The sequence below is a fragment of the Anomaloglossus baeobatrachus genome, chromosome 3 (assembly GCF_048569485.1).
Source record: "Anomaloglossus baeobatrachus isolate aAnoBae1 chromosome 3, aAnoBae1.hap1, whole genome shotgun sequence".
NCBI lineage: Eukaryota > Metazoa > Chordata > Amphibia > Anura > Aromobatidae > Anomaloglossus > Anomaloglossus baeobatrachus.
The window spans coordinates 229,460,962-229,487,597 of NC_134355.1; the positions used below are offsets into that span (position 1 = coordinate 229,460,962).

Consider the following 26,636-nt stretch of genomic DNA (forward strand, 5'->3'; position numbering starts at 1 on the left):
GGCCAATCCGTGCGGGGGGGCGGGGCCATGGCGAGGCCAGCGGCCAATCCGCTGTTTGTCACCGTAAGGACATGGCCAATCCGTGCGGGGGGCGGACCCGAGGGGAGGCGAGCGGCCAATCCGTGCGGGGGGAGGAGCCGAGGTGAGGCAAGCGGCCAATCCGTGCGGGGGGCGGGGCCATGGCGAGGCCAGCGGCCAATCCGCTGTTTCTCACCGTAAGGACATGTCACGGTAAGGACACAATTTTGGAGCAAGACAGACAGAGAGACAGACAGACAGAATAAGGCAATTATATATATAGATTATTCAGGGTATTTTTCGTACAATTTTTCTCTTTGTTTTTTTCCTGTCTAGAGGCTGCCACTTACATGCTTGTAATGTTGCATGGTTACTAATTTCTCTAGTATTGTTAAGCCTTTGACGGATTTGACCAAAAAGGGAGCTGATGTTGAGAATTTGACCCCAGAGGCTATTATGGATTTTCCAGGAGCTTAAAAAGAGGTGCACTTCTGCCCCAGTCCTGCAGCAACCTGATTTTTCTCTTCCGTTTCAAGTGGAGATAGATGCCTCAGAGATTGGAACAGGAGCTGTTTTGTCTCAAAGAGATCCTATAACGTCCAAACTGAAGCCTTGCGCCTTCTTTTCTTGGCAATTTTCTCCACCTGAATGAAACTATGATGTGAATAATGGGGCATTCTTGGCTATAAAGTGGGCTTTTGAAGAATGGAGACATTGGTTAGAGGGGGCTAGACATCAAATTGTCGTGCTCACTGATCATAAGAATCTGACCTACCTTGAATCTGTCAAGAGACTGAATCCTAGGCAGGCCAGGTGGGCTCTATGGTTTATGTGTTTCGATTTTGTGGTCTTTTTTTCTACTGGGCACCAAGAATATTAAAGCAGATGCCCTCTCTAGAAGTTTCTTTGCTGATTCTCTTGATGTTGCTGAGCCATGTACCATCCTGAATAAAGGTGTGGTCTTCTCCACCATTTCGCCTGATTTGAGGTTAGCACTTGAGAGATTTCAGGGGGACAAACCTGAGAGATGTCCTGTGGGGAAACTGTATGTTCCTGATCAATGGAGGAGTAGAGTTATGTTCGAAATTCATTGTTCCGTCTTTGCTGGTCATCCCGGGATTTTTGGTACTAGGGATCTAGTGAGTAGGTCTTTTTGGTGGCCTTCTTTATCTCGGGATGTCAGGAGTTTTGTGCAATCTTGTGGGGTTTGTTCTAGATCCAAGCCTTGTTGTTCATGTTCTAGTGGGTTGTTATTGCCATTGCCTGTACCTAAGAGACCTTGGACTCATAACGCTATGGATTTTATTTTGGATTTTCCTGTCTCTCAGAGGATGATGGTTATTTGAGTTATTTGTGATAGATCTTCTAAGATGGTCCATTTGGTCCATTTGAGTTGGTGCCCTTGTTTTTTCAACAGGTGGTTCGTTTGCATGGTATTCCAGAGAATATTGTGTCAGACAGAGGAGTTCAGTTTGTGTCCAGATTTTGGAGAGCATTTTGTTCTAAATTAGGAATTGGGCGGTCTTTCTCTTCTACGTTTCATCCTCCAATGGTCAGACTGAGAGAGAAAACCAGACCTTGGAAACCTATTTGAGGTTTATCTGCAGATTAGGATGACTGGGTTTCGTTTTTGCCATTGGCAGAGTTTGCGCTCAATAATAGGGCTAGCTCTGCTACTTTGATGTCTCCGTTTTTCTGCAATTTTGGGTTTCATCCCAGGTTTTCTTCAGGGCAGGTTGAGGCTTCGGCCTGTCCGGGAGTTGATTCTGTGGTGGAGAGAATGCAGCAGATTTGGGGTCGGACAGTGGACAAATTGTTTCAGTCTCAAGAGAATGCCCAAAGGTTTGCCAACTGGCGTAGGACTGTTGGTCCCCAGTTTAAAGTGGGGACATGGTTTGGTTGTCCTCCAAAAATATTCCTATGAGAGCTTCTTCTCCTAAATTTAAGATTTATTGGGCGTTATAAGATTTTGGAGATTATTAATCCCGTATCTTTTTGTTTGGCTCTTCCTGAGTCTTTTAAAAGTCACAATGTTTTTCATAAGTTTTTATTAATAGAGTGCCTTGCAAAAGTATTCAGCCCCTTTGATTTTTTTGAACCTTTTCCCACATTTCAGGCTTCAAACATAAAGATAAAAATTTAAATTTTATGGTGAAGAATTAAAAAGAAGTGGGACACAATTGTGCAATTAAATTAAAAGCATTGCTTATTTTAAACTTTTTTAAAAAATAAACTGAAAATTGGGGCGTGCAATATTATTCGGCCCCTTTAAGTTAATACTTTGTAGCGCCACATTTTTCTGCGATTACAGCTGCAAGTCTCTTGGGGTTTGTCTCTATCAGTTTTGCACATCGAGAGACTGAATTTCTTGCCCATTCTTCCTTTAGAACAGCTCGAGCTCAGTGAGGTTGGATGGAGAGCGTTTGTGAACAGCAGTTTATAGCTATTTCCACAGATACTCGATTGGATTGAGGATCGGACTTTGAATTGGCCATTCTAACAGCTGGATACATTTATTTGTGAACCATTCCATTGTAGATTTTGCTTTATGTTTTGGATCATTGTCTTGTTGGAAGACAAATCTCCATCCCAGTCTCAGGTCTTTTGCAGACTCTAACAGGTTTTCTTCAAGAATGGTCGTGTATTTGTCTCCATCCATCTTCCCATCAATTTTAACCATCTTCCCTGTCCCTGCTGAAGAAAAGCAGGCCCAAATCATGATGCTGCCACTACTATGTTTGACACTGGGGATGGTGTGTTCAGGATAATGAGCTGTGTTGCTTTTACGCCAAACATATCGTTTGGCATTGTGCCCAAAAGTTTGATTTTGTTTCATCTGACCAAAGCACCTTCTTACACATGTTTGGTGTGTCTCCTAGGTGGCTTGTGAAAAACTTTAATAGACACTTTTTATGGATTTCTTTGAGAAATGGCTTTCTTCTTGCCACTGTTCCATAAATGCCAGATTTGTGCAGTGTACGACTGATTGTTGTCCTATGGACAGACTCTCCCACCTCAGCTGTAGATCTCTGCAGTTCATCTAGAGTGATCATGGGCCTCTTGGCTGCATCTGCGATCAGTCTTCTCCTTGTTTGAGATGAAAGTTTTGAGGGATGGCCGGGTCTTGGTAGATTTGCAGTGGTATGATACTCCATCCGTTTCATTATGATCGCTTGCACAGTGCTTCTTGGGATGTTTAAAGTTTTTGAAATCTTTTTGTAACCAAATCCGGCCTTAAACTTCTACACAACAGTATCACGGACCTGCCTGTTGTGTTCCTTGGTCTTCATGATGCTCTATGTGCTTTAAACAGAACACTGAGACTATCACAGAGCTGGTGCATTTATATGGAGACTTGATTACACACAGGTAGATTATATTTATCATCCTCACATTCCTCATGTTATTTTATTACAGTAGTGAGACAAGTGTCTCGCTGGCCCTCACACTAATCATTGTGAGTTCAAGGCCAGCGAGGGCCTAGGCAAGTGACAGCGCATGGGGGGAAGGACCCATCTAGGGATGTTAGGGAGTGCAGGAATCATACTCAGGTGAGTGTTAAGAGGTCACCCCACTTTTCCCCTAACACCAGGGCATTCCGTTATACTTCTTCCCTGGTTTTCCTTTTGTGTTGCGGCACTTGGCAGGCTCCCTCTCGCACCCGGCGTGACACATTCCACACAGTATAATGGTCCCCAAACAAATCTTCACACTCTGTAATTGCTTGCTTACAATATAATGGTCCTCAAATAGCCCTCTATAAAGTTTAAAGGCTGCCTCATAGCCATCCAAATATTATAATAGCCCTCCAAATAGTATAGTCACCTCCACATAGCCCACCAAATATTAAAATAGCCCCCACATAACCTTCCATATAGTTATATTGGCCCCATAGTCCTTCATAAATTATAATGCACCCCATAGTCCTCCATATATTATAATGCACCCTCAAAGTCCACTATGTATATTATAAAGCACCTCCATAGTCCGCCTTATATTATAATGCACCAACATAGTCTTCCATATATTATAATGCACCCCCTTAGTCCTCTATATATTATCATGCACTACATAATAATATAATATTTATTCATTTATATAGCGCTGTTAATTCCACAGCACTTTACATACATTACAGACATTGGCAACACTGTCCCCATTGGGGCTCACAATCTACGTTCCCTATGAGTATGTTTTTTGGAGTCATCTATATACTATTAAGGCCATTGGCCTCCCCCCTCCAAAGAAATAAGTCACCTCTCCTCTTTCCCACACTGCTTCAGTCTCCTCATATGTGTTCTGCAGCTCTGCACACCACAACATAATGGGTGAGCAGTAATGACATCATCGCGCCCACTGCACTATGCTGATACAGTTGAAAGTTTGATGACTGCCTGGGAGGGTAAGGGTTAGGTCCATGTGCTGACACCGGGCTCCCCGACTCATGGGCCCCATAGAGGCCACATGATCTGCCACCAATAGTGGTATGCCACTATCACCAGCACAGGGGGACTGGGGTGGGAAGTACCTGTGTGCCATCATATGCAAATCTCCTTGTGGGCTGGTGGGAGGAAACTTTTGTATTCTGCTTGGAAGAACCCGGTGAAACAGCAAAATCACCCTATGGGCTAGGTACATTGACAACATTTTCAACCAATAGCCTCAAACAATCTACTCCACTAGTAAAGCTATCACCCTACCCCCTTAAAAATTGGAATTCCAAGAGGACAATACCTTAGGATGAGAAGAAATTGCACAGACACTGAGGGACTTACAGCACAGGATTTTGATTTAAGAGAAAGATTTAGACAAAGGCTATCCGGAAGAAACTTTCAATGCAGCTTTAAAATTTGCTCTAGAGAGGGAGAGACAATCACTTCTACACCCAGAGGCCAAACTTGAACAGAAAGACTTTTTAAGTGTAATAGATACTTTTGACAATAAAGCGGAACAAGTGTGTAGAATCCTGGCGAGACAGAATTGGAAGAGGTTATTCCCGAGCATTCGAGAGTGACCTACAGCAAGGGGTGATCACTTAGTGATCAGTTAGTCCACAGTCACAATACCAGCCTCAAACAGGCAGAGACATGGATGGAGCGAAAAGGACTTTTTTTGATGTGGTGGGTGCACCTTTTGCAAATGTGTTACACCTAGTAAAAAGGTTCATCAGTGAATCGTCAGGAAAACAATTTTTTTATGATGGACTTTGCAAATTGTCTATATGGCACATGCTTCTTATTTACATAGGTAAGATTATGAGGGAGCTCAGAAAACAGACTAGTGAACATCTAGCTGACATTAAACACAAAAGAGACATTCCATAGTCCCGGCATGTGAGGGAACATCATCAAGATGACTGTGGAACCCTATTCTTTTGTGTCCTGGAATATTTACGAAAGGGGAATTAGGAGAAATGAATTCTTCTAAAGGAGAACTAATGGATTTTTATAATGTAAACAGTTTCACTGAAGGGTTTAAATAAAAAAAATAAAAAAACTTGCCTATGGATGGTTCTCATAAACCCATTATTTATATTGGTTCAAATTTGTGAGATATAATTCATAACCTTCCATGATTTTGCATAGTCCTAACAGATGAACCATAAATTGATCCTGATTTCCCTTATGACAGAGACAATTAGTGATTTATCTACAGTATAATAAAAAACATATAATATAATAACATAATCATATAGGATTATTGTTCTTTGTCTCATCATTTATAATATATATACTGTGTGCAGAATTACTAGGCAAGTTGTATTTTAGAGGATTTTTTTTATTATTGATCAACAACTATGTTCTCAATCAACCCAAAAGACTCATAAATATCAAAGCTTAATATTTTTGGAAGTTGGAGTGTTTTTTTTTTAGATTTGGCTATCTCAGGAGGATATCTGTTTGTGCAGGTAACTATTACTGTGCAGAATTATTAGGCAACTTAATAAAAACCAAATATATTCCCATCTCACTTGTTTATTTTCACCAGGTAAACCAATATAACTGCACAAAATTTAGAATTAAACATTTCTGACATGCAAAAACAAAACCCCCAAAAATTAGTGACCAAAATAGCCACCTTTCTTTATGATGACACTCAACAGCCTACCATTCATAGATTCTGTCAGTTACTGGATCTGTTTACGATAAACATTGCATGCAGCAGCCACCACAGCCTCCCAGACACTGTTCCAAGAGGTGTACTGTTTTCCCTCCCTGTAGATCTTACATTTTATGAGGGACCAAAGGTTCTCTATGGGGTTCAGATCAGGTGAACAAGGGGCCCATGTCATTATTTTTTCCTCCTTTATACCTTTAATGGCTAGCCATGCTGTGGAGTAGTTGGATGCATGTGATGAAGTATTGTCCTGCATGAAAATCGTGTTTTTCTTGAACGATACCGACTTCATCCTGTACCACTGCTTGAAGAAGTTGTCTTCCAGAAACTGACAGTAGGTCTGGGAATTGAGCTTCACTCCATCCTCAACCCAAAAAGGTCCCACAAGTTCATCTTTGATGGTACCAGGCCATACCAGTACCCCACCTCCACCTTGCTGGCATCTGAATCGGAGTGGAGCTCTCTGCCCTTTACTTATCCAGCCTCTGGCCATCCATCTGGCCCATCAAGAGTCACTCTCATTTTATCAGTCCATAAAACCTTTGAAAAATCAGTCTTAAGGTATTTCTTGGCCCAGTCTTGACATTTTATCTTATGTTTCTTGTTCAAAGGTGGTGGTTTTTCAGCCTTCCTTACCTTGGCCATGTCCCTGAGTATGGCACACCTTGTGCTTTTTGATTCTCCAGTAACGTTGCAGCTCTGAAATATGGCCAACCTGGTGGCAAATGGCATCTTTGCAGCTTCACGCTTGATTTTCTTCAATTCATGAGCAGTTATTTTGCGCCTTTTTTGCCCAACACGCTTCTTGCGACCCTGTTGGCTATTTGCCATGAAACGCTTGATTGTTTGGTGATCACGCTTCAAAAGTTTGGTAATTTCAAGACTGCTGCATCCCTCTGCAAGATATCTCACAATTTTAGACTTTTCAGAGTCCGTCAAATCTCTCTTCTGACCCATTTTGCCAAAGGAAAGGAAGTTTCCTAATAATTAAGCACAACGTATATAGGGTGTTAATGTCATTACACCGCACCCCCTCCTCATTACAGAGATGCACATCACCTGATTTACTTAATTGGTAGTTGGCTCTCAAGCCTATACAGCTTGGAGTAGGACAACATGTATAAAAATTATCATGTGATCAAAATACTCATTTGCCTAATAATTCTGCACACAGTGTAGTATCAATTGTTTTTAGGTGTTTTAATTGTTTTATGGACTAGTGTCCCATAAACCATTTCCTAATGTAAATCCCAAAGAATACAGTGGGTATGGAAAGTATTCAGACTCCTTTAAATTGTTGACTCTTTGTTTCATTGCAGCCATTTGGTAAATTCAAAAAGTTTATTTTTTTCTCATTAATGTACACTCTGCACCCCATCTTGACAGAAAAAAAACAGAAATGTAGACATTTTTGCAAATTTTTAAACAAGAAAAACTGAAATATCACATGGTTATAAGTATTCAGATCCTTTGCTCAGTATTGAGTAGAAGCACCCTTTTGAGCTAGCACAGCTATGAGTCTTCTTGGGAATGATGCAACAAGTTTTTCACACCTGAATTTTGGGATCATCTACCATTCTACCTTGCAGATCCTCTTATGTTATGTTTGGTTTTGTGTTGTACATTGACTAGAGTAAAGGGGGCTTTACACGCTACGACATCGCTAATGCGAACTCATTGGGGTCACGGAATTGGTGACGCATATCCGGCCACATTAGCGATGCCGTTGCATGTGACACCTATGAGCGATTTTGCATCGTTGCAAAAACGTGCAAAATCGCTCATCAGGGACATGGGGGTCCATTCTCAAAAATCATTACTGCAGCAGTAACGAAGTTGTTCCTCGTTCCTGCGGCAGCACACATCGCTCCGTGTGACACCGCAAGAACGAGGAAGCTCTCCTTACCTGCCTCCCAGCCGCAATGCGGAAGGAAGGAGGTGGGCGGGATGTTACGTCCCGCTCATCTCCGCCCCTCCGCTTCTATTGGGCGGCTGCTTAGTGACGTCGCGGTGACGTCGCTGTGACGCTGAACGAACCGCACCCTTAGAAAGGAGGCGGTTCGCCGGTCACAGCGACGTCGCCGGGCAGGTAAGTAGTGTGACGGGTCTGGGCGATGTTGTGCGGCACGGGCAGCGATTTGCTCGTGTCGCACAACAGATGGGGGCGGGTACCCACGCTAGCGATATCGGTACCGATATCGCAGCGTGTAAAGCGGCCTTTAGAGTGCAGTTACCTTGCAGTTCCGACCTGGCAGGGATCATTGGTGCGTCGCTACATGGTCGCTGGTGAGCTGTCAATCAGGCAGATCTCACCAGCGACCAGCCATCAGCCACCAGCGACTCGTGTAACGATGCTGCGCTTGGTAACCAGGGTAAGTATCGGGTAACTAAGCAAAGCGCTTTGCTTGGTTACCCAATATTTACCCTGGTTACCAGTGTACACTGCTTACAGGCTGCCAGCGCTGGCTCCCTGTATACGTAGCTAGGGTACACATCGGGTTACTAAGTAAAGCGCTTTGCTTAGTTACCTGATCCTCAGAGAATTGTTCGCCTTTACGTGCCATGCTGAATTTTCTAGTGACCAGTATGAGAGAGTGTGTGAGCAAAAGTTTGGTACCAAACTCAAACACACCAGCTCCTCCCCATTGTCACCTGAGACCTTGTAACACTAATGAGTTACTTGACACCAGGAAGGGAAAATAGCTAATTGGGGACAATTTGATCATTTCACTTGGTAGTAATCACTTTTGTTGCCAGCAGTTTAGACATTAATGACTGTGTGCTGAGTTATTTAGAGGACACCAAATTTACACTATTATACAAGCTGTACACTGACTACTTTACATTGTATGAAAGTGTCAAATCTTCAGTGTTGTTCCATGAAAATATAAAATGAAAGATTTACAAAAATATAAGGGGTGTACTCACTTTTGTGATATACTGTATGTTCAGTAACCCCTCCCCTGTCACAAGCTGATCCGGATGGCATAGACACTACTTCCCCATAGCCTCATCCCTGCCAGCTACTGAGGCTAGGCCAGCCAGTGCTTCACCATTGCTCATCTCGCCTCCCATTTTATCTCTAGCAGGTGCAGAGAAAAACCATGTCTCAGTCAAGTCTGCATTATATAATAGCATCAGGAACAAAGGCAAGCAATGCCCTTCAATAGCAAAATCAGAGAAAGTGATGTAGAAAAATAATTGTTCTGGCTGATGCTCTGTAATATCTTTTCTGTCAAACTGGAGGTAGATTTTAACTTTCCACCTTTACAATTTATGACATAGTCACATTTGTCTGACAGATTAGAGTTCTACCTCTAGAAGTAACAAGGCACTCCCAAAGTGTGATGAAAAAGTGTATTTATTGTGCTTGAAGAACGTTTTCGGTCCAAATTGGACCTTCCTCAGTAGCACAAATGTGAGGAGTGATGTGGCATGGACTGCGGGCGCGGAATCCACCGCTGCATGGGGGCTGCCCCATGCAGCGGTGGATTCCGCGCCCGCAGTCCATGCCACATCACTCCTCACATTTGTGCTACTGAGGAAGGTCCAATTTGGACCGAAAACGTTCTTCAAGCACAATAAATACACTTTTTCATCACACTTTGGGAGTGCCTTGTTACTTCTTGTTGTATGGCTTTGGAACCTGAAGTGCACCCCAACATCTTTTGAAAATATATACGAAGGAAGTGCCGTTTTCTTCTTCATATCTAGAGTTCTACCTCTGTCTCATGCCACTATTTAGCATTAGTGTTGAGCGAGTATGCTTGTCACTACTCGGTACTCGCACGAGTATCACTGTACTCGGGCTACTCGGCGGGTACCGAGTAATCTCGCGATACTCGTGCTGTACTCGTGGTCTTCATGTTGGCGCTCTTTTGAGAGCCAGCCCTCATGCAGGGATTGGCTGGCAGACCGCAATGCCACAGCCCTGTTACTTGTGGAATTGCAGTGATTGGCCGGCCCTCACAGCATGACCGTGCCTTTAGCCCGACACTTCCCCGCTCGGCTACGGCCCCTCCCGCACTCCACTCCGCGTGTATATATATGCACGCTTACACACACACGCACGGTTTTTTTTTTAATTTACAGTTTTATGGTTTCTACATGCTGCCGGGGGTCATTTCAGAATAATACTCGGGTCTCCCATAGGATAACATTGGGCTCGGTGCTCGGGCCGAGTACACGAGTATTTTGGGATGCTCGGCCCGAGCCTCGAGCACCCGAGCATTTTAGTACTCGCTCATCACTATTTAGCATATTTTAACCAATATTTAAAGTCCATCTTTGAACCCAATCCCTAAAGAACTATGCTGCTTTGAGGTAATTATTACCCAATTCTAATAAAAAAAACTAATGAATTTGCCACTGATTGAATAAACACACAAGACCAAAAATTTCAAGACTGCCATAAATTTTCGTTTTCACAAAGTTTGCTGATTCAGTTTTTGTAAGGGCAATTTTTATTAATTCAAATGATTATTATTATAAAGAGTGCTCAGGTGAATTGCAAAAGAATGAACCTATTTATCAAGCAATTCAACAAGAGGAGTTTAATTACTGCAAATGACGGCTTCAAGGTGCCCAAGAAAGCCCCAGGGCCATAAAGCAGAATCAGCTATGGGATCAGTTTAATACCAGTGCAGAGCTTGCTCAGGAATGGCAGCAGGCAAGTGTCAGTGCATTTGTGCACACAGTGAAGTGAAATCTTTTTAAGGCTAAACTGGTGTCAATAAGGTCAGCAAATAAGCCACTTCTCGCCAAGAAAAACATCAAAGACAGACTGACTTTCTACAGGAAGCACAGGGATGGGACTGTAGACAACTTGGGAAGTTATTTTCTCTGATGAAGCCCTCTTCAGAGAGACTGTTTGAGACATCTGGAAGAATGATTGCCTGGATTGTCCAGCGAAGAAAAGGTGAGCACTAACATGAGACCTGTGTCATGCCAATAGTAAAGCATCCTGAGAGCATTCATATGTGGGGGAGTTTTTCATCCAAGGGAGTGTGCTCACTCACAATATTGCTTAACAATACTGCCATGAATAAACAATAGTATCTAAACATCCTCATTGAGCAATTTCTCCCAACAATTTACGAGCAATTTGATGATAAACAGCTATTTTCACCATTATAGAGCACCATGTCACAAGACAATAGTGATAACTACGTAACATTGAAACATGGCCAAGAAACTCTGCAGATCTTAATCTCATTGAGAACCTGTGGTTAACCCTCAACAATCAGGTAAACAAAGAAAAACAGAAAAATTGTGATCAACTCCAAGCACTGATTGGACAATAATGGGCTGTCATCAGTCAGGATTTGGCCCGGAAGCTGATTTCCAGCATGGCAGGGGGAATTACCAAAGTCTTAACCCCTTAACGACCCATGACGTACCCAGTACTTCATGGTGAAATCGCGACCCCGGAACCCTGGTGGCTGAGATCGGTGTGCAAAAACCTTAGATTCGGGGAGGAGGGGACCTCTGCCTGACCTCAGGAGGGGTGGTGTCTCCCCCCCGGACCTACGGAGGCTGTGATTGGATGCCGACTGCCACTCAGCCAATCACAGCTACTGTGATGTTTCAGCCATTAAAAATGGCTGAAACATTGAAATCCAGCCATGATCAGTGCAGCTGTAGCACTGATCATTGGCTGAAGCTGGGTGAACTTTGTGTCACCCGCCCCCAGCTCTGATTGGAGAGATTGGCCTTGTGAACGATCTCTCCAATCACCTTGGATCTGGGGTTGGTGACCTGTAGGTGACCACTCCCCTCAGCTTCACTCCATCCGTGAAAGCCAAGAAGAGTGATCCCTGCAAGTGCCATTTGGTAAGGCCCCCGATCCACCGCTGCGCCCGATCAGCCTCCGCCTCTGCCCCCTTTCAGCTGTCGCTGCCGCCGCAGCAGCAGCAGTAGTAGTCACTGCCCACAATCCACCGCCGCTACTGCATCCGATCTGCCACCGCTCTCCTCCATCCACTGCCCCACCTCCATCCACCACCACTCTCCCCCATCAGCCGCTGCCCCATCCATCCGCTACCACTCTCCCCATCAAGTGCTGCCCCCCTTCATCCACCACCGCTCTCCCCATTAGCCGCTGCCCCCCTCCATCCGCCACCGCTCTCCCCATCAGCTGCTGCCAGCCTTCATCCGCCACCGCTCTCACCATCAGGCGCTGCCCCCATTCATCCACCACCACTCTCCCCATCAGCTGCTGCCCCCTCCCTGATCTGCTGCCCGCTCTCTCCCACCTCTCACCCTCCTGCATCTGCTCCCCCCTCCCCCACCTCTCACCCTCCTGCATCTGTTGCCCCCTCCCCCATCTCTCACCCTCCTGCATCTGCTACCCCCTCCCCCACCTCTCACCCTCCTGCATCTGCTGCCTCCTTTCTACCTCTCACTCTCCCACATCTGCTACATCTGCTGCCCCCTCCCCCACCTCTCACCCTCCTGCATCTGCTGCCCCCTCCTCCACTTCTCACTCTCCTGCATCTGCTGCCCCCTACCCCACCTCTCATCCTCCTGCATCTGCTGCCCCCTCTCCCACCTCTCACCCATCTGCTGCCCCCTCCCCCACCTTTCACCCTCCTGCATCTGCTGCCCCTCCCCCACCTCTCACTCTCCTGCATCTGCTGCATCTGCTGCCCCCTCCCCCACCTCTTACCCTCCTGCATCTGCTGCCCCCTGTCCCACCTCTCATCCTCCTGCCTCTGCTGCCCCTCCCCACCTCTCACTCTCCTGCATCTGCTGCATGTGCTGCCCCCTCCCCCACCTCTCACCCTGCTGCATCTGCTGCCCCCTCTCCCACCTCTCACCCTCCTCCATCTGCTGCTTCCTCTATCTGCTGTGAGCCTGCTGTCTAGATCCATCCTGTAAGGTAGCTATCCCCAATCTCACCTTCCACCCTCCCAAACCCCCCTCACCCCTTCCCCCTTCCCCCCCATCTGCCGCCGCTCCTCCAACCGCTGCGCCCTCTCCCATCCTCCGCCGCGCACTGTCACATCCTCCGCGCACTCTCCCATCCTCCATCCATCTTTTTTTCCATCCCACCTAGTCCCCCCCCTGTTTGCAGCACATCCGTGTGTGCATCCTGATTATTTTTTCTGTAAACGATGAAAGAAATACAAATAAACTTAGTTTAGGGCCAGTAAAATTATACTATAGTAATCGTCAACTACAGCATTTTTTACTGAATATTGTAAGGGTCAGCCCAGTGCCACACGTGAGAGCAATGCACGAGTCCCACATCACATCATCTGGTATGGTCGCTCTCTTCCAGACAGAAGTGTGCGGCTGTGCCGAGTGATGTGATGCGAGATTCGTGCATCGCTCTCACATGTGGCACTTGCCTTAGTGTCAGTTGCAGGCGCTCATATTTTTTTTTTTACTTACGTCCGTATTTTTTATTTCGACAAACTAATATTTTTTTGTATGGGGGGCGTTTAATTTCCAAAATGGGGTGACATGTGGGGGAGCTCCATTGTTTAGGCACCTCAGGGGGTCTCCAAATGCACCATGGCGTCCGCTATTAATTCCAACCAATTTGCTGCGAAATGGATCTCCTTCTCTTCTGAGCCCTGCCGTGCGCCCAAACAATTACTTTCAACCACATATGAGGTATCTGTGTACGCAGGAGAAATTGCACAATATGTTTTATGATGCATTTTTTCCTCATACCCTTGTGAAAAAAGCTACCTGGTTGAAATAACAATTTAGTGTTAAAAAAAATATATATATTTTCACGGCTGAACATTATAAACCTTAGTGAAGCCTCCAGGGGTTCAAAGTGCTCACTAAACATCTAGATAAATTCCATGATGGGTTTAGTTTCCAAAATGGGGTCACTTGTGGGGGAGCTCCATTGTTTAGGCACCTCAGGGGTCTCCAAACACAACATGGCATCCGCTAACTATTTCAGACAATTTTGCGTTTGAAAAGTCAAATGGCGCTACCTGCCTTCTGAGCCCTGTTGTGCACCCAAACATTTGATTTCCACCACATATGAGGTATCTGTGTACTCAGGAGAAATTGCACAATACGTTTTATGGTGCAATTTTTCCTGATACCCTTGTGAAAAAAAGCTACCTGGTTGAAGTAACAATTTTGTGGTAAATGTTTTTTTTTTTTATTTTCACGGCTCAAAATTATTAACTTTTGTGAAGCCTCCAGAGGTTCAATGTGCTCACTAAACATCTAGATAAATTCCATGAGGGGTCTAGTTTCCAAAATGAGGTCACTTGTGGGAAGCTCCATTGTTTAGGCACCTTAGGGGTCTCCAAATGCAACATCGCATCCGCTAATGATTCCAGACAATTTTGCTTTCAAAAATTCAAATGATGCTGCTTCCCTTCCGAGCCTTGCCGTGTGCCCAAACAATTGATTTCCACCACATATGATATATTGGTGTACTCAGGAGAAATTGCACAATTCATTTTATCGTGCACTTTTTCCTGATACCCTTGTGAAAATGCTAAATTTTATGGCTAAAATAACATTTGTGTGTAAAATAGTAAAATTGTCATTTTTCCTTCTACATTGCTTTGGTTGCTGTGAAGCTCCTAAAGGGTTAATAAACTTCTATGATGTGGTTTTGAGTAGAGTGAGGGGTGCATATTTTAGAATGGGGTCACTTTGAGGTATTTTCTGTCACCTAGGCCTCTCAAATCACTCCAAATATGATGTGGTACCTAAAATATTTTTTTTGTAAATTTTGTTGGAGAAATGAAAAATTGCTGATGAACTTTGAACCCTTCTAACTTCCTAACGAAAAAAAAAAATTGTTTCAAAAATTGTGCTGGTGTAAAGGAGACATGTGGTAAATGTTATTTAGTAACTATTTTGTGCGATATATCTCTCAGATTTATGGGCATAAAATTTCAAATTTTGAAAAATTGCGAAATTTTCAAAATTTTTGCAAAATTTCTGAAATGTTTACAAATAAACGCAAAATGTATCGGCCTAAATTTTCTACTGACATGAAGTACAATATGTCATGAAAAACAATGTCATAATTGCCAGGATCTGTTGAAGCGTTCCAGAGTTATAACCTCATAAATTGACATTGGTCAAAATTGCAAAAAATGGCCGGGTCTTCAAGGTAAAAACAGGCTGGGGGCTGAAGGGGTTAAAAAATGAAGGCTGATGTAAATGTTGAGTCTATGCATAAACTTAAAGTATTTTTCAAAAAAGTTTAAAAATGTATGAAATGCTTATAATTGTACTTCAGTAACCATAAAAATGTATGACTAAAAGATCTAAAAACATTAGGTTTTGTGAAAAACGTAATTTGTGTCAGCCTCAAAACATTTGGCCATGGACTGTATACATGTAATTTCTACAAGTGAATTACAAACCAAACATGCATGGATATGCTCCTGAAGTCCATATGAAATGGAGCAATATGTTGGGAGTAAATGGAAAATAAAGCTTCTGTGTACTGACAATATAAAATGTATTTTAAAGCCCTTATCAACTGTTTTCGTTAACAGTAAGCAAGCTGCACATAGGAAATATGTTAATTCCCCCACCATGTCAATCAATACCATTATAGTATATCACTGCTGTGATGATTACATGTATATTTTACCTGCATTTGGTCTTAGGTGAAATACCAAGGAAGAAATAAGATTTCCCCAAACACGGCAAGTTTGGCAGATTAAAAAGAATATCCCAAAATACTGGTTTACAACATGTCTGGATAATTTTCCACAGGATTCTGCATACTTTGTTCCAGTTATTGTTATATACGTACTCTTGCCTGCCCACAGGGGTCCACCTCCTAGGCCAACAAGTATAGAGGAAATAATAAGTGTCGGCCTAAAAAAGAACATAAAAACTTTGAAAATAGGTGTTTAGCATCATATTATTACATTTCTTATCATTCTGAATATCTCATGTCAAAATTATCCCTACAAGAAGAACAACTAGTAGGATGTTATATTAATAAATAAGAAAAGCTTATTATCATACTGGACACAAATGGTCAAAAATGGCTAAATTAAATATATAAGTGGTGAAGCAAGATTTTGCTATTTTGTTCCCTCATCAGTTTACAGATTTTGGGTGAAATTATTTATTTGTGAATCCATCAATGCAAGGCAATATGAACACATATGTGAATACTATCACCATATTCAGGCCGGGTGATTCTGTAGTTAGCTTTGATGTCTAGTCCCACATAGCACAAGGGGAAATTGAGTTCTGAAAATTGTAGCCATCTTCTTCTCCCTCATCCAGAGTGAGTTCAAAGGGCAGCAAGTGTGGTTCATCATCCATGTGGTCAGGGTGGTTTGGAGTAAATAAATTTACGGTCACTCACACTTTAAGCAGTCCAGTTGTGAAGTTGGGTTTGACTTACTAAGGCGATTCCTGTGACAAGGTCAGGGGCCTGTGTGTGAGATGCAAGGAAGGCTAAATAGATTGCTGCCATCCATTGCACTGCATTAAGGTGCTGTCAGCCAGAATGTTAAAGGTGGGATCGTCTCGACTTAGCTTCTGCTACCTTTGGTTAAATTTGTATGATTTTGCCCCAGAGAGGACTTACTACAAATTATGTACTTAAAGGGGTACTCCAGGGAGCTAAAACTGTTTGTACCATCCCTGCCCCTCATACACTACGAAGCTGAGCTGGGCATTGAAGTTCTAGTATCTTTAGATCACTTGTCAGTCAATAAAATAGTAGATGGTCCTCTCCCCTCCCATATGGGACGTTAGTGTAAAGCTCAGAAGTGTGATCCTTTCCTGTTTTATTATTTTTATCCTGCACTTTAAAAAAATAGCAAAACAAATACATTTTACAAAGAAATATTACCAGCTTGGGTAGAAGTTGCAAAGACTGTAGGAAATGAAGCAAAACATTGATGCTACAATAGTCCATTTGCATCCAATTTTCTTTATCAGTAGAGGAGGTAGCAACAGAGAAGAAAGGCTGAGGGACACATACATTACACTTAGTGATGCAACACCAAGTCCTTCTATATTATTGAGACTGCTCTGTAATAGAATAGAAATTAAATGAATATAGAAAGAACATTGAAACCATACCTTATTTCCCTAGTTTATTATAGAATTCTAGATTTTTATACATTTCAGCAAAGTTTAACTGTGCAGAATTGACTTCAGCGTGGCGACACTAAGCTCTATAACCTTTGGTGGGATCTTATTAGAACACATCAGACAGAATGCATGTATAAGCCTGTATATAAAAAAAGCATAGAAATGCCAGGAGGAGGCAATGAATTTGACTTTCATCACTAAGAAAATTGCATGTGATTTTATGTAAATATTTTATTACAGCTTTAAAGTAAATTTGTCATTAGAAAATGACCTATTGTCTGAATCAGATTTTTTGTCTTAAATGTATTTTTAAAAAATCGCGACAAGATTTTTTTTCTATATCACAATCGTTATTAAAAAAAACCCAAAAGACTTCAATTTTTAACACTGGCCACTGTGGATTTTTAGAGTCTAAGGTACTGTTATTTCAGGAACTCCACATAGGAAAAAAAAGTTCCAGGGTGGCACTCAGGGATGAACGGTGCTCAGGTCTATGGAAGGCATCCACAATCAAAATTGAAGAAAAAGACTGGCACTCTTCTTTATGAATGTAGATTCTTTTTATTGTACAATTCCATGTACAGGCATCAAATATTATAACACGTTTCGGCGAAAGCCTTTCTCAAACAAAAGATGATTACTGCATCACAATTCCCACTCTAAAAAATAAAGGTTCATGGATCTGGTAGGAGTAAACACCCTACTCATTTGCATAATCAATCAATTAACAACTCAAATCCCAAGATCCAATTCAAGTTAACAAAAAAAAAAAACCACCAAGAAAAAAGATATACTTTTATACATGCAGAGCATATGAGGGAAAAAGGGGGAAACATCAATAATAATTAATGTGAACCATCAAAAATAAACTCTTGTTCATGTAAATTATTGCAAAAAAAATTTTTGCAAAAAAGTTTTTGCCATTTTTTTACTATTATAATTTTTTATAATTTTTTATAATTTTTTATTCTTAAGGATTCACATAGCATCATGAAATTTAAACTAGAGAAACATAGGTTATATTATAGCAACCAAACAAATAAGTTTCCAAAAGCATTTGTTTACAAAATTACATGATGGGGTTACATATATATCACAGAAAAATACACAGAGAATTTAATCAGCGAGTCATTCATTACAAGAAACCACTAATATCATAGTCTCTATTCAGACCAAGCGGCTGCAGAGATTGCAGCCTGAATATCCAATAGGTCTCTCTCCTCTTTAACATTGTGGTGCGATCCCCCCCTCGTCTGGGCAGCTGGACCTGCTCCAAGATCTGGAAACGTAGTTGGGAGACATTATGCCTAAATTCAGCAAAATGCTGGGATACAGGTAAGATTAGATTTTTTTGCCTTATTGTATACTTGTGATTAGATAGTCTCTCTTTTAATTTTTGAGTGGTTTCACCTACATAAATTAAACCACAAGGGCATTTCAACATAAGGTTAGGTCCAGAAATATTTGGACAGTGACACAAGTTTTGTTATTTCAGCTGTTTACAAAAACATGTTCAGAAATACAATTATATATATAATATGGGCTGAAAGTGCACACTCCCAGCTGCAATATGTGAGTTTTCACATCCAAATCGGAGAAAGGGTTTAGGAATCATAGCTCTGTAATGCATAGCCTCCTCTTTTTCAAGGGACCAAAAGTAATTGGACAAGGGACTCTAAGGGCTGCAATTAACTCTGAAGGCGTCTCCCTCGTTAACCTGTAATCAATGAAGTAGTTAAAAGGTCTGGGGTTGATTACAGGTGTGTGGTTTTGCATTTGGAAGCTGTTGCTGTGACCAGACAACATGCGGTCTAAGGAACTCTCAATTGAGGTGAAGCAGAACATCCTGAGGCTGAAAAAAAGAAAAAAATCATCAGAGAGATAGCAGACATGCTTGGAGTAGCAAAATCAACAGTCGGGTACATTCTGAGAAAAAAGGAATTGACTGGTGAGCTTGGGAACTCAAAAAGGCCTGGGCGTCCACGGATGACAACAGTGGTGGATGATCGCCGCATACTTTCTTTGGTGAAGAAGAACCCGTTCACAACATCAACTGAAGTCCAGAACACTCTCAGTGAAGTAGGTGTATCTGTCTCTAAGTCAACAGTAAAGAGAAGACTCCATGAACGTAAATACAAAGGGTTCACATCTAGATGCAAACCATTCATCAATTCCAAAAATAGACAGGCCAGAGTTAAATTTGCTGAAAAACACCTCATGAAGCCAGCTCAGTTCTGGAAAAGTATTCTATGGACAGATGAGACCAAGATCAACCTGTACCAGAATGATGGGAAAGAAAAAGTTTAGAGAAGAAAGGGAACGGCACATGATCCAAGGCACACCACATCCTCTGTAAAACATGGTGGAGGCAACGTGATGGCATGGGCATGCATGGCTTTCAATGGCACTGGGTCACTTGTGTTTATTGATGACATGACAGCAGACAAGAGTAGCCGGATGAATTCTGAAGTGTACCGGGATATACTTTCAGCCCAGATTCAGCCAAATGCCGCAAAGTTGATCGAACGGCGCTTCATAGTACAGATGGACAATGACCCCAAGCATACAGCCAAAGCTACCCAGGAGTTCATGAGTGCAAAAAAGTGGAACATTCTGCAATGGCCAAGTTAATCACCAGATCTTAACCCAATTGAGCATGCATTTCACTTGCTCAAATCCAGACTTAAGACGGAAAGACCCACAAACAAGCAAGACCTGAAGGCTGCGGCTGTAAAGGCCTGGCAAAGCATTAAGAAGGAGGAAACCCAGCGTTTGGTGATGTCCATGGGTTCCAGACTTAAGGCAGTGATTGCCTCCAAAGGATTCGCAACAAAATATTGAAAATAAAAATATTTTGTTTGGGTTTGGTTTATTTGTCCAATTACTTTTGACCTCCTAAAATGTGGAGTGTTTGTAAAAAAATGTGTACCATTCCTACAATTTCTATCAGATATTTTTGTTCAAACCTTCAAATTAAACGTTACAATCTGCACTTGAATTCTGTTGTAGAGGTTTCATTTCAAATCCAATGTGGTGGCATGCAGAGCCCAACTCGCGAAAATTGTGTCACTGTCCAAATATTTCTGGACCTAACTGTATACACCACAAAACTACTATCACAAGTATAATATCCATTTAATCTAAACGATTCCCCTGTACGAGGATGCTGAAATGTGGATCCCTTAATCATTCAATTATTATGCAGTAATCATCTTTTGTTTGAGAAAGGCTTTCGCCAAAACGCGTTATAATATTTGATGCCTGTACAAGGAACTCCACATACACATAACCATAATGAAGAAACTCTAAACCTATCTCTTGTATTGAAGCATATAATGAGCATGTGCAATGGTGAAGTGCGGTAGAGCAGGGTCCTCTGTGACATGACGTATTGTGATCGATGGATTCTATGCTGTCAGCTATGTGCAAAGGTATTACCTGTTATTGTTATTGACTCACCCCAGGGCTATGGGATACTCGGTCCCAGGCCATATCTCTGGGTGGCCGTTGCCTGGTTCCGTGACCCTGGGGGTTGGTTGAAGGGGTTATGTACAGGGGAATAGTTATAAAGTTTGTATCGTGACGCCACTTGCGGATTGCGGTTATGATGATGGAACCACCGCTGCACAGTTTCTCGCCGCTGGGGCTGATGTTAGGGGCAGTCTGGATGTTGGGCCCTCCGCAAGTAGGGCCGGGGCCCCAGGGGGGTAGGTGATGGAGTTAGGCGCGGAAAGAAGGTAGGCCACACAAGGGATTGCAGTGTAAATGGGTTCTTTACTCATAGCAGTTTGATAGCTGGTGCTCGAAGGAAGGCTGGTGTTCACTGCTGGATCCCTTAGTCCCAATTCTGGTTTGGTGACCTGGTGGTTTCTTTCCCCTGCACCCTTCTCAAGTTGGTGGGTACCCGTGGCTTGGAGCGTCTCGGGGTCCCCTCCTTTAGTCTCTCAGTCTTTAGTCCATACCTCGGCAATTTAAACCCTGTAGGGTGTTTGGTGTTCTGTTCCGGTCCCTGGTGCCCCCGGACTTTACAGTCAGTGAGGTCCTGGATGGTCCCCTCACTGTGCAGATTTTATCTGGTCTGCTTGGAGCATTTGCATGACTTAGGGCTCTGTACCCCATCGGTGCTATGGTTCCGGGAGTACTCCACCGTACTCCACCGGCAACCACACGCCTGGGCCCTCAGGTCACCGTCACACACTCCCGTCAGTGCGGTTTCATCCATCTCCTCTCACTTCCACTTAAGCTGGGTTCACACACAACGACAACGACATCGCTGTTACGTCACCATTTCCTGTGACGTAACAGCAACCATAGATGATCGCTAGTAAGCTGTCAAACATGTAATTTTAAGCAGAGACGGAGCAACGATCATAGCGACCTCGACGGTCATTGTGCGGTGTCACACGCGTCGCTGTGCAACGACTCAGACCTTGATAGAGGCGTGGTGTTTACCCCTAGACATGTTTTGCGTTGCCTCTTTTCACGCCCCTCTGTTCCGATTGTTGATCGCTACAGCGCCTTTGTGTTGCCTTTTATCACGCCCCTCTATTCTGATTGGTGATCACTACAGCAGCGCCTGATTGGGTGACCGTGCCAAACAAAGGAAGACGCAGTAGTGCTTTTATTCATTCTATTTCATTTCATTCAGATCCACAAAGAACGACACACTAGCGACACCAGACAGAGAATCTACTACGTGGAACAAAGAATGGAACTTAAAGAATGAAATCACTGTAACGCCTTCGGCAAGGTACCCAATCAGAACGCTGTTGTAACCACTAATCGGAGTCGTAGGGGCGTTGCAAAATACACCGCAAAAACACACCCTTGTCCTGCCTTCAGTCCTATGTCACTGCCGTCGCTGCTGCGGTGTCAAACACAAGGATGCTGAGCTTATCATCATGGCGCAGTGGGATAGCAGCGATCAAAAAATGACCTGGAACATTCAGGAGTGAGCAGCAATTTCGCAGCAGGGGTCTGATTGTTGTTATGTGTCACACACAGCGACGTCGCTGTTAAGGTCGTTGCTACGTCACAGAAAATGGCGACTTAGCAGCGATGTCGTTGTCGTCGTCGCTGTGTGTGACACCACCTTTACTCACTTTACCGACTCCACTGACTGTCTGCCCCCTCCGACCTGGTTGTCGTCTAGTGGACTGGATCGGCTCCACCCCTGGATGGCCATCCATTGGGTCCAACTTTAGTCTGTCACCATATCTTGGAAATGGGGGAAACTGGGATTATATTATGTTTTGGTATTACCGGCACTGGTCTTTCAGGTCCCTGGGGGTAGTCCCTGCATCTTTGACAGGATGCAGTACTTTGTAGCTCCTGATGGCTTCAGGGGAGCTACATTATCCTGCCTCTCATGATAGGACGCCAGCTGAAAACTCTCCCTAAAAGTCAGGAAGTAGAAGTCTAAAATGGCATATTTGCCATTGAGAAAATGTCAAGATTTCTAAACTTGATTTTTAAACAAAAATTATATATAAAAAAATACACATAACCCAAAATCTTGATCTAAATAAGGGGTCATTTTCTGATGACAAATTCCCTTTAAAAGCACAAATATGTTGACAGTAGAGATGAGCGAACCCTAGGTTCGGTTTTCGAACCGAACACCAACTTAAAAAACCAAGGCTCGGGTTCAGAGTTTTGGTGCTTTACGTGCGAACTTAACTCGCATGAGCAACACTGTGTGTGAGCCACTTGCAGTGTTTGAACGGCGCACACTGGGGGTAATAACAGCATGAGCAGATGTAGCATGTAACCCCAAATAAAAATTTGAAAATGCCCGCTCACCCTCCCCCGGAAGAGATCTGCTTATGGCTGGCTGTATGTGGGCGGAGACTCAAACTGCTAATCAGTGATTCCGAACCTCCTCGGGCAAGGTTTGGATAGGTGGCTGCCAGCAAACCAAACCTACAAAGGTTCGCTCATCTTTAGTTGACAGTGTGTAACCCCAGATACATTGCTAGGTGTTTCATGCTTTCTGGAAAGCCTGTTATTTAGTATATACATTGGCATGATAGAAAAAACTACAATCATATGTGGTTTTGACAAATGTTCTTGACAAAAGCTATGCTTAAAGAACTTTCACTATAAATAGTGTTACACCACTGGTATGTGGTCAGTTATTTATCTAGTGAAAAGGTTTCACTGTTTCCTGTGCACATTACCCAGTTATTATAACACGCACAATAGTTTGTCATCCTTTATTTAACGCTGAAGGAAACAGGTGACCATTACAAGGGAAGAACCAAACACACCTTTGTGACACAGATTATTCATCTTTCATGTAACACTTTCTAAATGACTAAATATTACAGTTAAATGCACAGCGTGGTGCATCCTACACATTTGGCTATTTTTTTATGGGAGGTATTTAACCACAGTCACAAAGGATCCATAGGTCTTTATGAATACATCATTCTGTATCAAAAACTATATTGTTAAGAAATTATTATCACTAAATAGCAGCAAGATGTTTTTCAAACGTTCAAGAATGAAATGAGTAAAGCTCAATTATTTGTATAATGAAAGCATGAGCAAGCTTCTTATATCCGTGTCAGCACATCACATTAACAAGGCTTACAACAAATTATGCCTATTACATATTATGCTCCATATATGCTGTAAAGAAAATGAGGGTTGTAGTGACCACTCTATTCTAGTGAGTCCAAGCAGTTCTTCCACCATTAATCAGTGCTGTAATTATTGGTGCACTCTTGCAGAAAATGTGATAACTTTCATAGTTTGTTTTGAAAAGCTCTTTGTTGTCAGATAATGATAATATTGGTATTTCTGACTTTGTCTCCTTCACAAAGTACACTGCCTTGTAGGAGATATAACCCATAAAAAAACCACTCCATTACTTTTAAAATCACCTTCTCACCACTTCCAATTCTGGCGCTGAGATGTGAGAATGCAGGGGAAGAAGCTCCAGGCGGCTCCTAACCTAGAAACAACTTCCAAATGTGCAAATCGTCTGATGGTGGTGTATAGAGCGGTACCTGCTGAGGAGCGGAGGAACGCCAAACAAAACCCGCAGAAACAGGCCAGATGGACCAGGGATGGCATCCAAGATGGCGCCAGACACGCTACGAGGGGAGAGGTGGTTCACAGAGCACACAGGGCAGTGAAGCACAGCAGCTGCTTGGCAGGGAAATAGATTACCCAGGACTGGCCAGAGAGGTGGCGGAGCATTTAACCAACAACATCAGGGAGCCACTGACTACCTTGGTGAAGGTGGCCTTGACGGCTCTGCAGGAGGCTGTAGCACAGCATGATGTCCAGCTGACAGAAACTAACCAGAGGGTATCGGATGCTGAAGACGTTGCAGCTAGGATGGAGGTACGGGTTAAAGATCTAGCTGAAACTGCCCAGGAAATGAAGGAGAAGATAGATGACCATGAGAACAAGGCCAAGAGGAGCAATGTGAAGTTGGTGGGGTTGCCGGAATCTGTGCCTGCTCAACACCTGGATTTACTATGTGAGGTGGATCTGCCCAAGGTTCTAGGACTGAATCACAGATACTGGGTGGAAAGAGTACACAGGGTAGGCCCCATGAGAGAGTCGGAGCGGGTGAAGGGTGACTCTGCTGCAGTCACGTCAGGTGAGCTACTAAGAGCAGGACAGGTCATCATAAAATATCTGGAATATAAAGACAAAGAGGAGATCCTGCGTGCCTTCAGAAACAGGAGACAGCCCCTGAAAGTTAAGGGGCATAAGATCTTGCTCATTGGGCACAACGCTGCAGAGGTGACTGAAAAGAAAAGCATTCAGTAAGCTGTGTACAGCTCTGTATCACAAGAAAGCCAAATTCCAATACTGTATCCTGCCATATTCATAGTTCATAGTATCATAGTATCATAGTTTTTAAGGTTGAAGGGAGACTCTAAGTCCATCTAGTTCAACCTGTAGCCTAACATGTTGATCCAGAGGAAGGCAAAAAAAACCCCAATTTGGAAACAAGTTCCAATGGGGAAAAAATTTCCTTCCTGACTCCACATCCGGCAATCAGACTAGTTCCCTGGATCAATACCCTGTCATAAAATCTAATATACATAACTGGTAATATTAAATTTTTCAAGAAAGGCATCCAGGCTCTGCTTAAATGTTAGTAGTGAATCACTCATTACAACATCATGCGGCAGAGAGTTCCATAGTCTCACTGCTCGTAGAGTAAAGAATCCTCGTCTGTGATTATGATTAAACCTTCTTTCCTCAAGACGTAGCGGATGCCCCCGTGTTCCAGTCGCAGGCCTAGGTGTAAAAAGATCTTTGGAAAGGTCTCTGTACTGTCCCCTCATATATTTATACATTGTGATTAGATCCCCCCTAAGCCTTCGTTTTTCCAAACTAAATAACCCCAAGTTTAATAACCTGTCTTGGTATTGCAGCCCCCCCATTCCTCTAATAATCTTGGTCGCTCTTCTCTGCACCCTCTCCAGTTCAGCTATGTCCTTCTTATATATCGGTGACCAGAATTGTACACAGTATTCTAAGTGCGGTCGCACTAGTGACTTGTACAGAGGTAGAACTATATTTTTTTCATGAACACTTATACCTCTTTTAATACATCCCATTATTTTATTAGCCCTGGCAGCAGCTGCCTGACACTGTCCACTAAAGTGAAGTTTACCATCCACCCATACACCCAAGTCTTTTTCTGTGTCTGTTTTACCCAGTGTTCTACAATTAAGTACATAATCATAAATGTTATTTCCTCTACCCAAGTGCATGACCTTACATTTATCTACATTAAACTTCAATTGCCACTTCTCAGCCCAATCCTCCAATTTACATAAATCTCCCTGTAATATAAAATTATCCTCCTCTATATTGATTACCCTGCAGAGTTTAGTATCATCTGCAAATATTGAAATTCTACTCTGCATGCCCCCAACAAGGTCATTTATAAATATGTTGAAAAGAAGCGGGCCCAATACTGACCCCTGTGGTACCCCACTATGAACTGAGACCCAGTCCGAGTACGTACCATTAATAACCACCCTTTGTTTCCTATCACTGAGCCAGTTTTTAACCCAGTTACACATATTTTCCCCTATCCCCATTATTCTCATTTTATGTACCAACCTTTTGTGTGGCACCGTATCAAAAGCTTTTGAAAAGTCCATATACACAACATCCACTGCATTTCCCTGGTCCAGACTTGAACTTACCTCTTCATAGAAGCTGATCAAATTAGTTTGACAGGATCGATCCCTCATAAACCCATGTTGATACTCTGTCATAAGATTATTTTTCTTGAGATACTCCAGTATAGCATCTCTCAAGAAACCCTCAAGGATTTTACCAACCGTAGAGGTTAAACTTACCGGCCTATAATTTCCCGGCTCAGTTTTTGTCCCCTTTTTGAATATTGGCACCACATTTGCTATGCGCCAGTCCTGCGGTACCGACCCTGTTATTAAGGAATC

At 43.0% G+C, this 26,636-nt stretch overlaps 1 protein-coding gene across 1 annotated transcript in view; it reads right to left on the reverse strand.

Annotated features, from left to right (window-relative positions):
* UNC93A (unc-93 homolog A) overlaps positions 1 to 26,636 on the reverse strand; it is a 509,693-nt gene that overhangs the window by 430,824 nt on the left and 52,233 nt on the right. Inside the window, 2 exon segments of the mRNA XM_075338216.1 lie at positions 15,725 to 15,954; positions 16,949 to 17,130. Of these exon segments, the coding sequence (XP_075194331.1) occupies positions 15,725 to 15,954; positions 16,949 to 17,130 (412 nt within the window).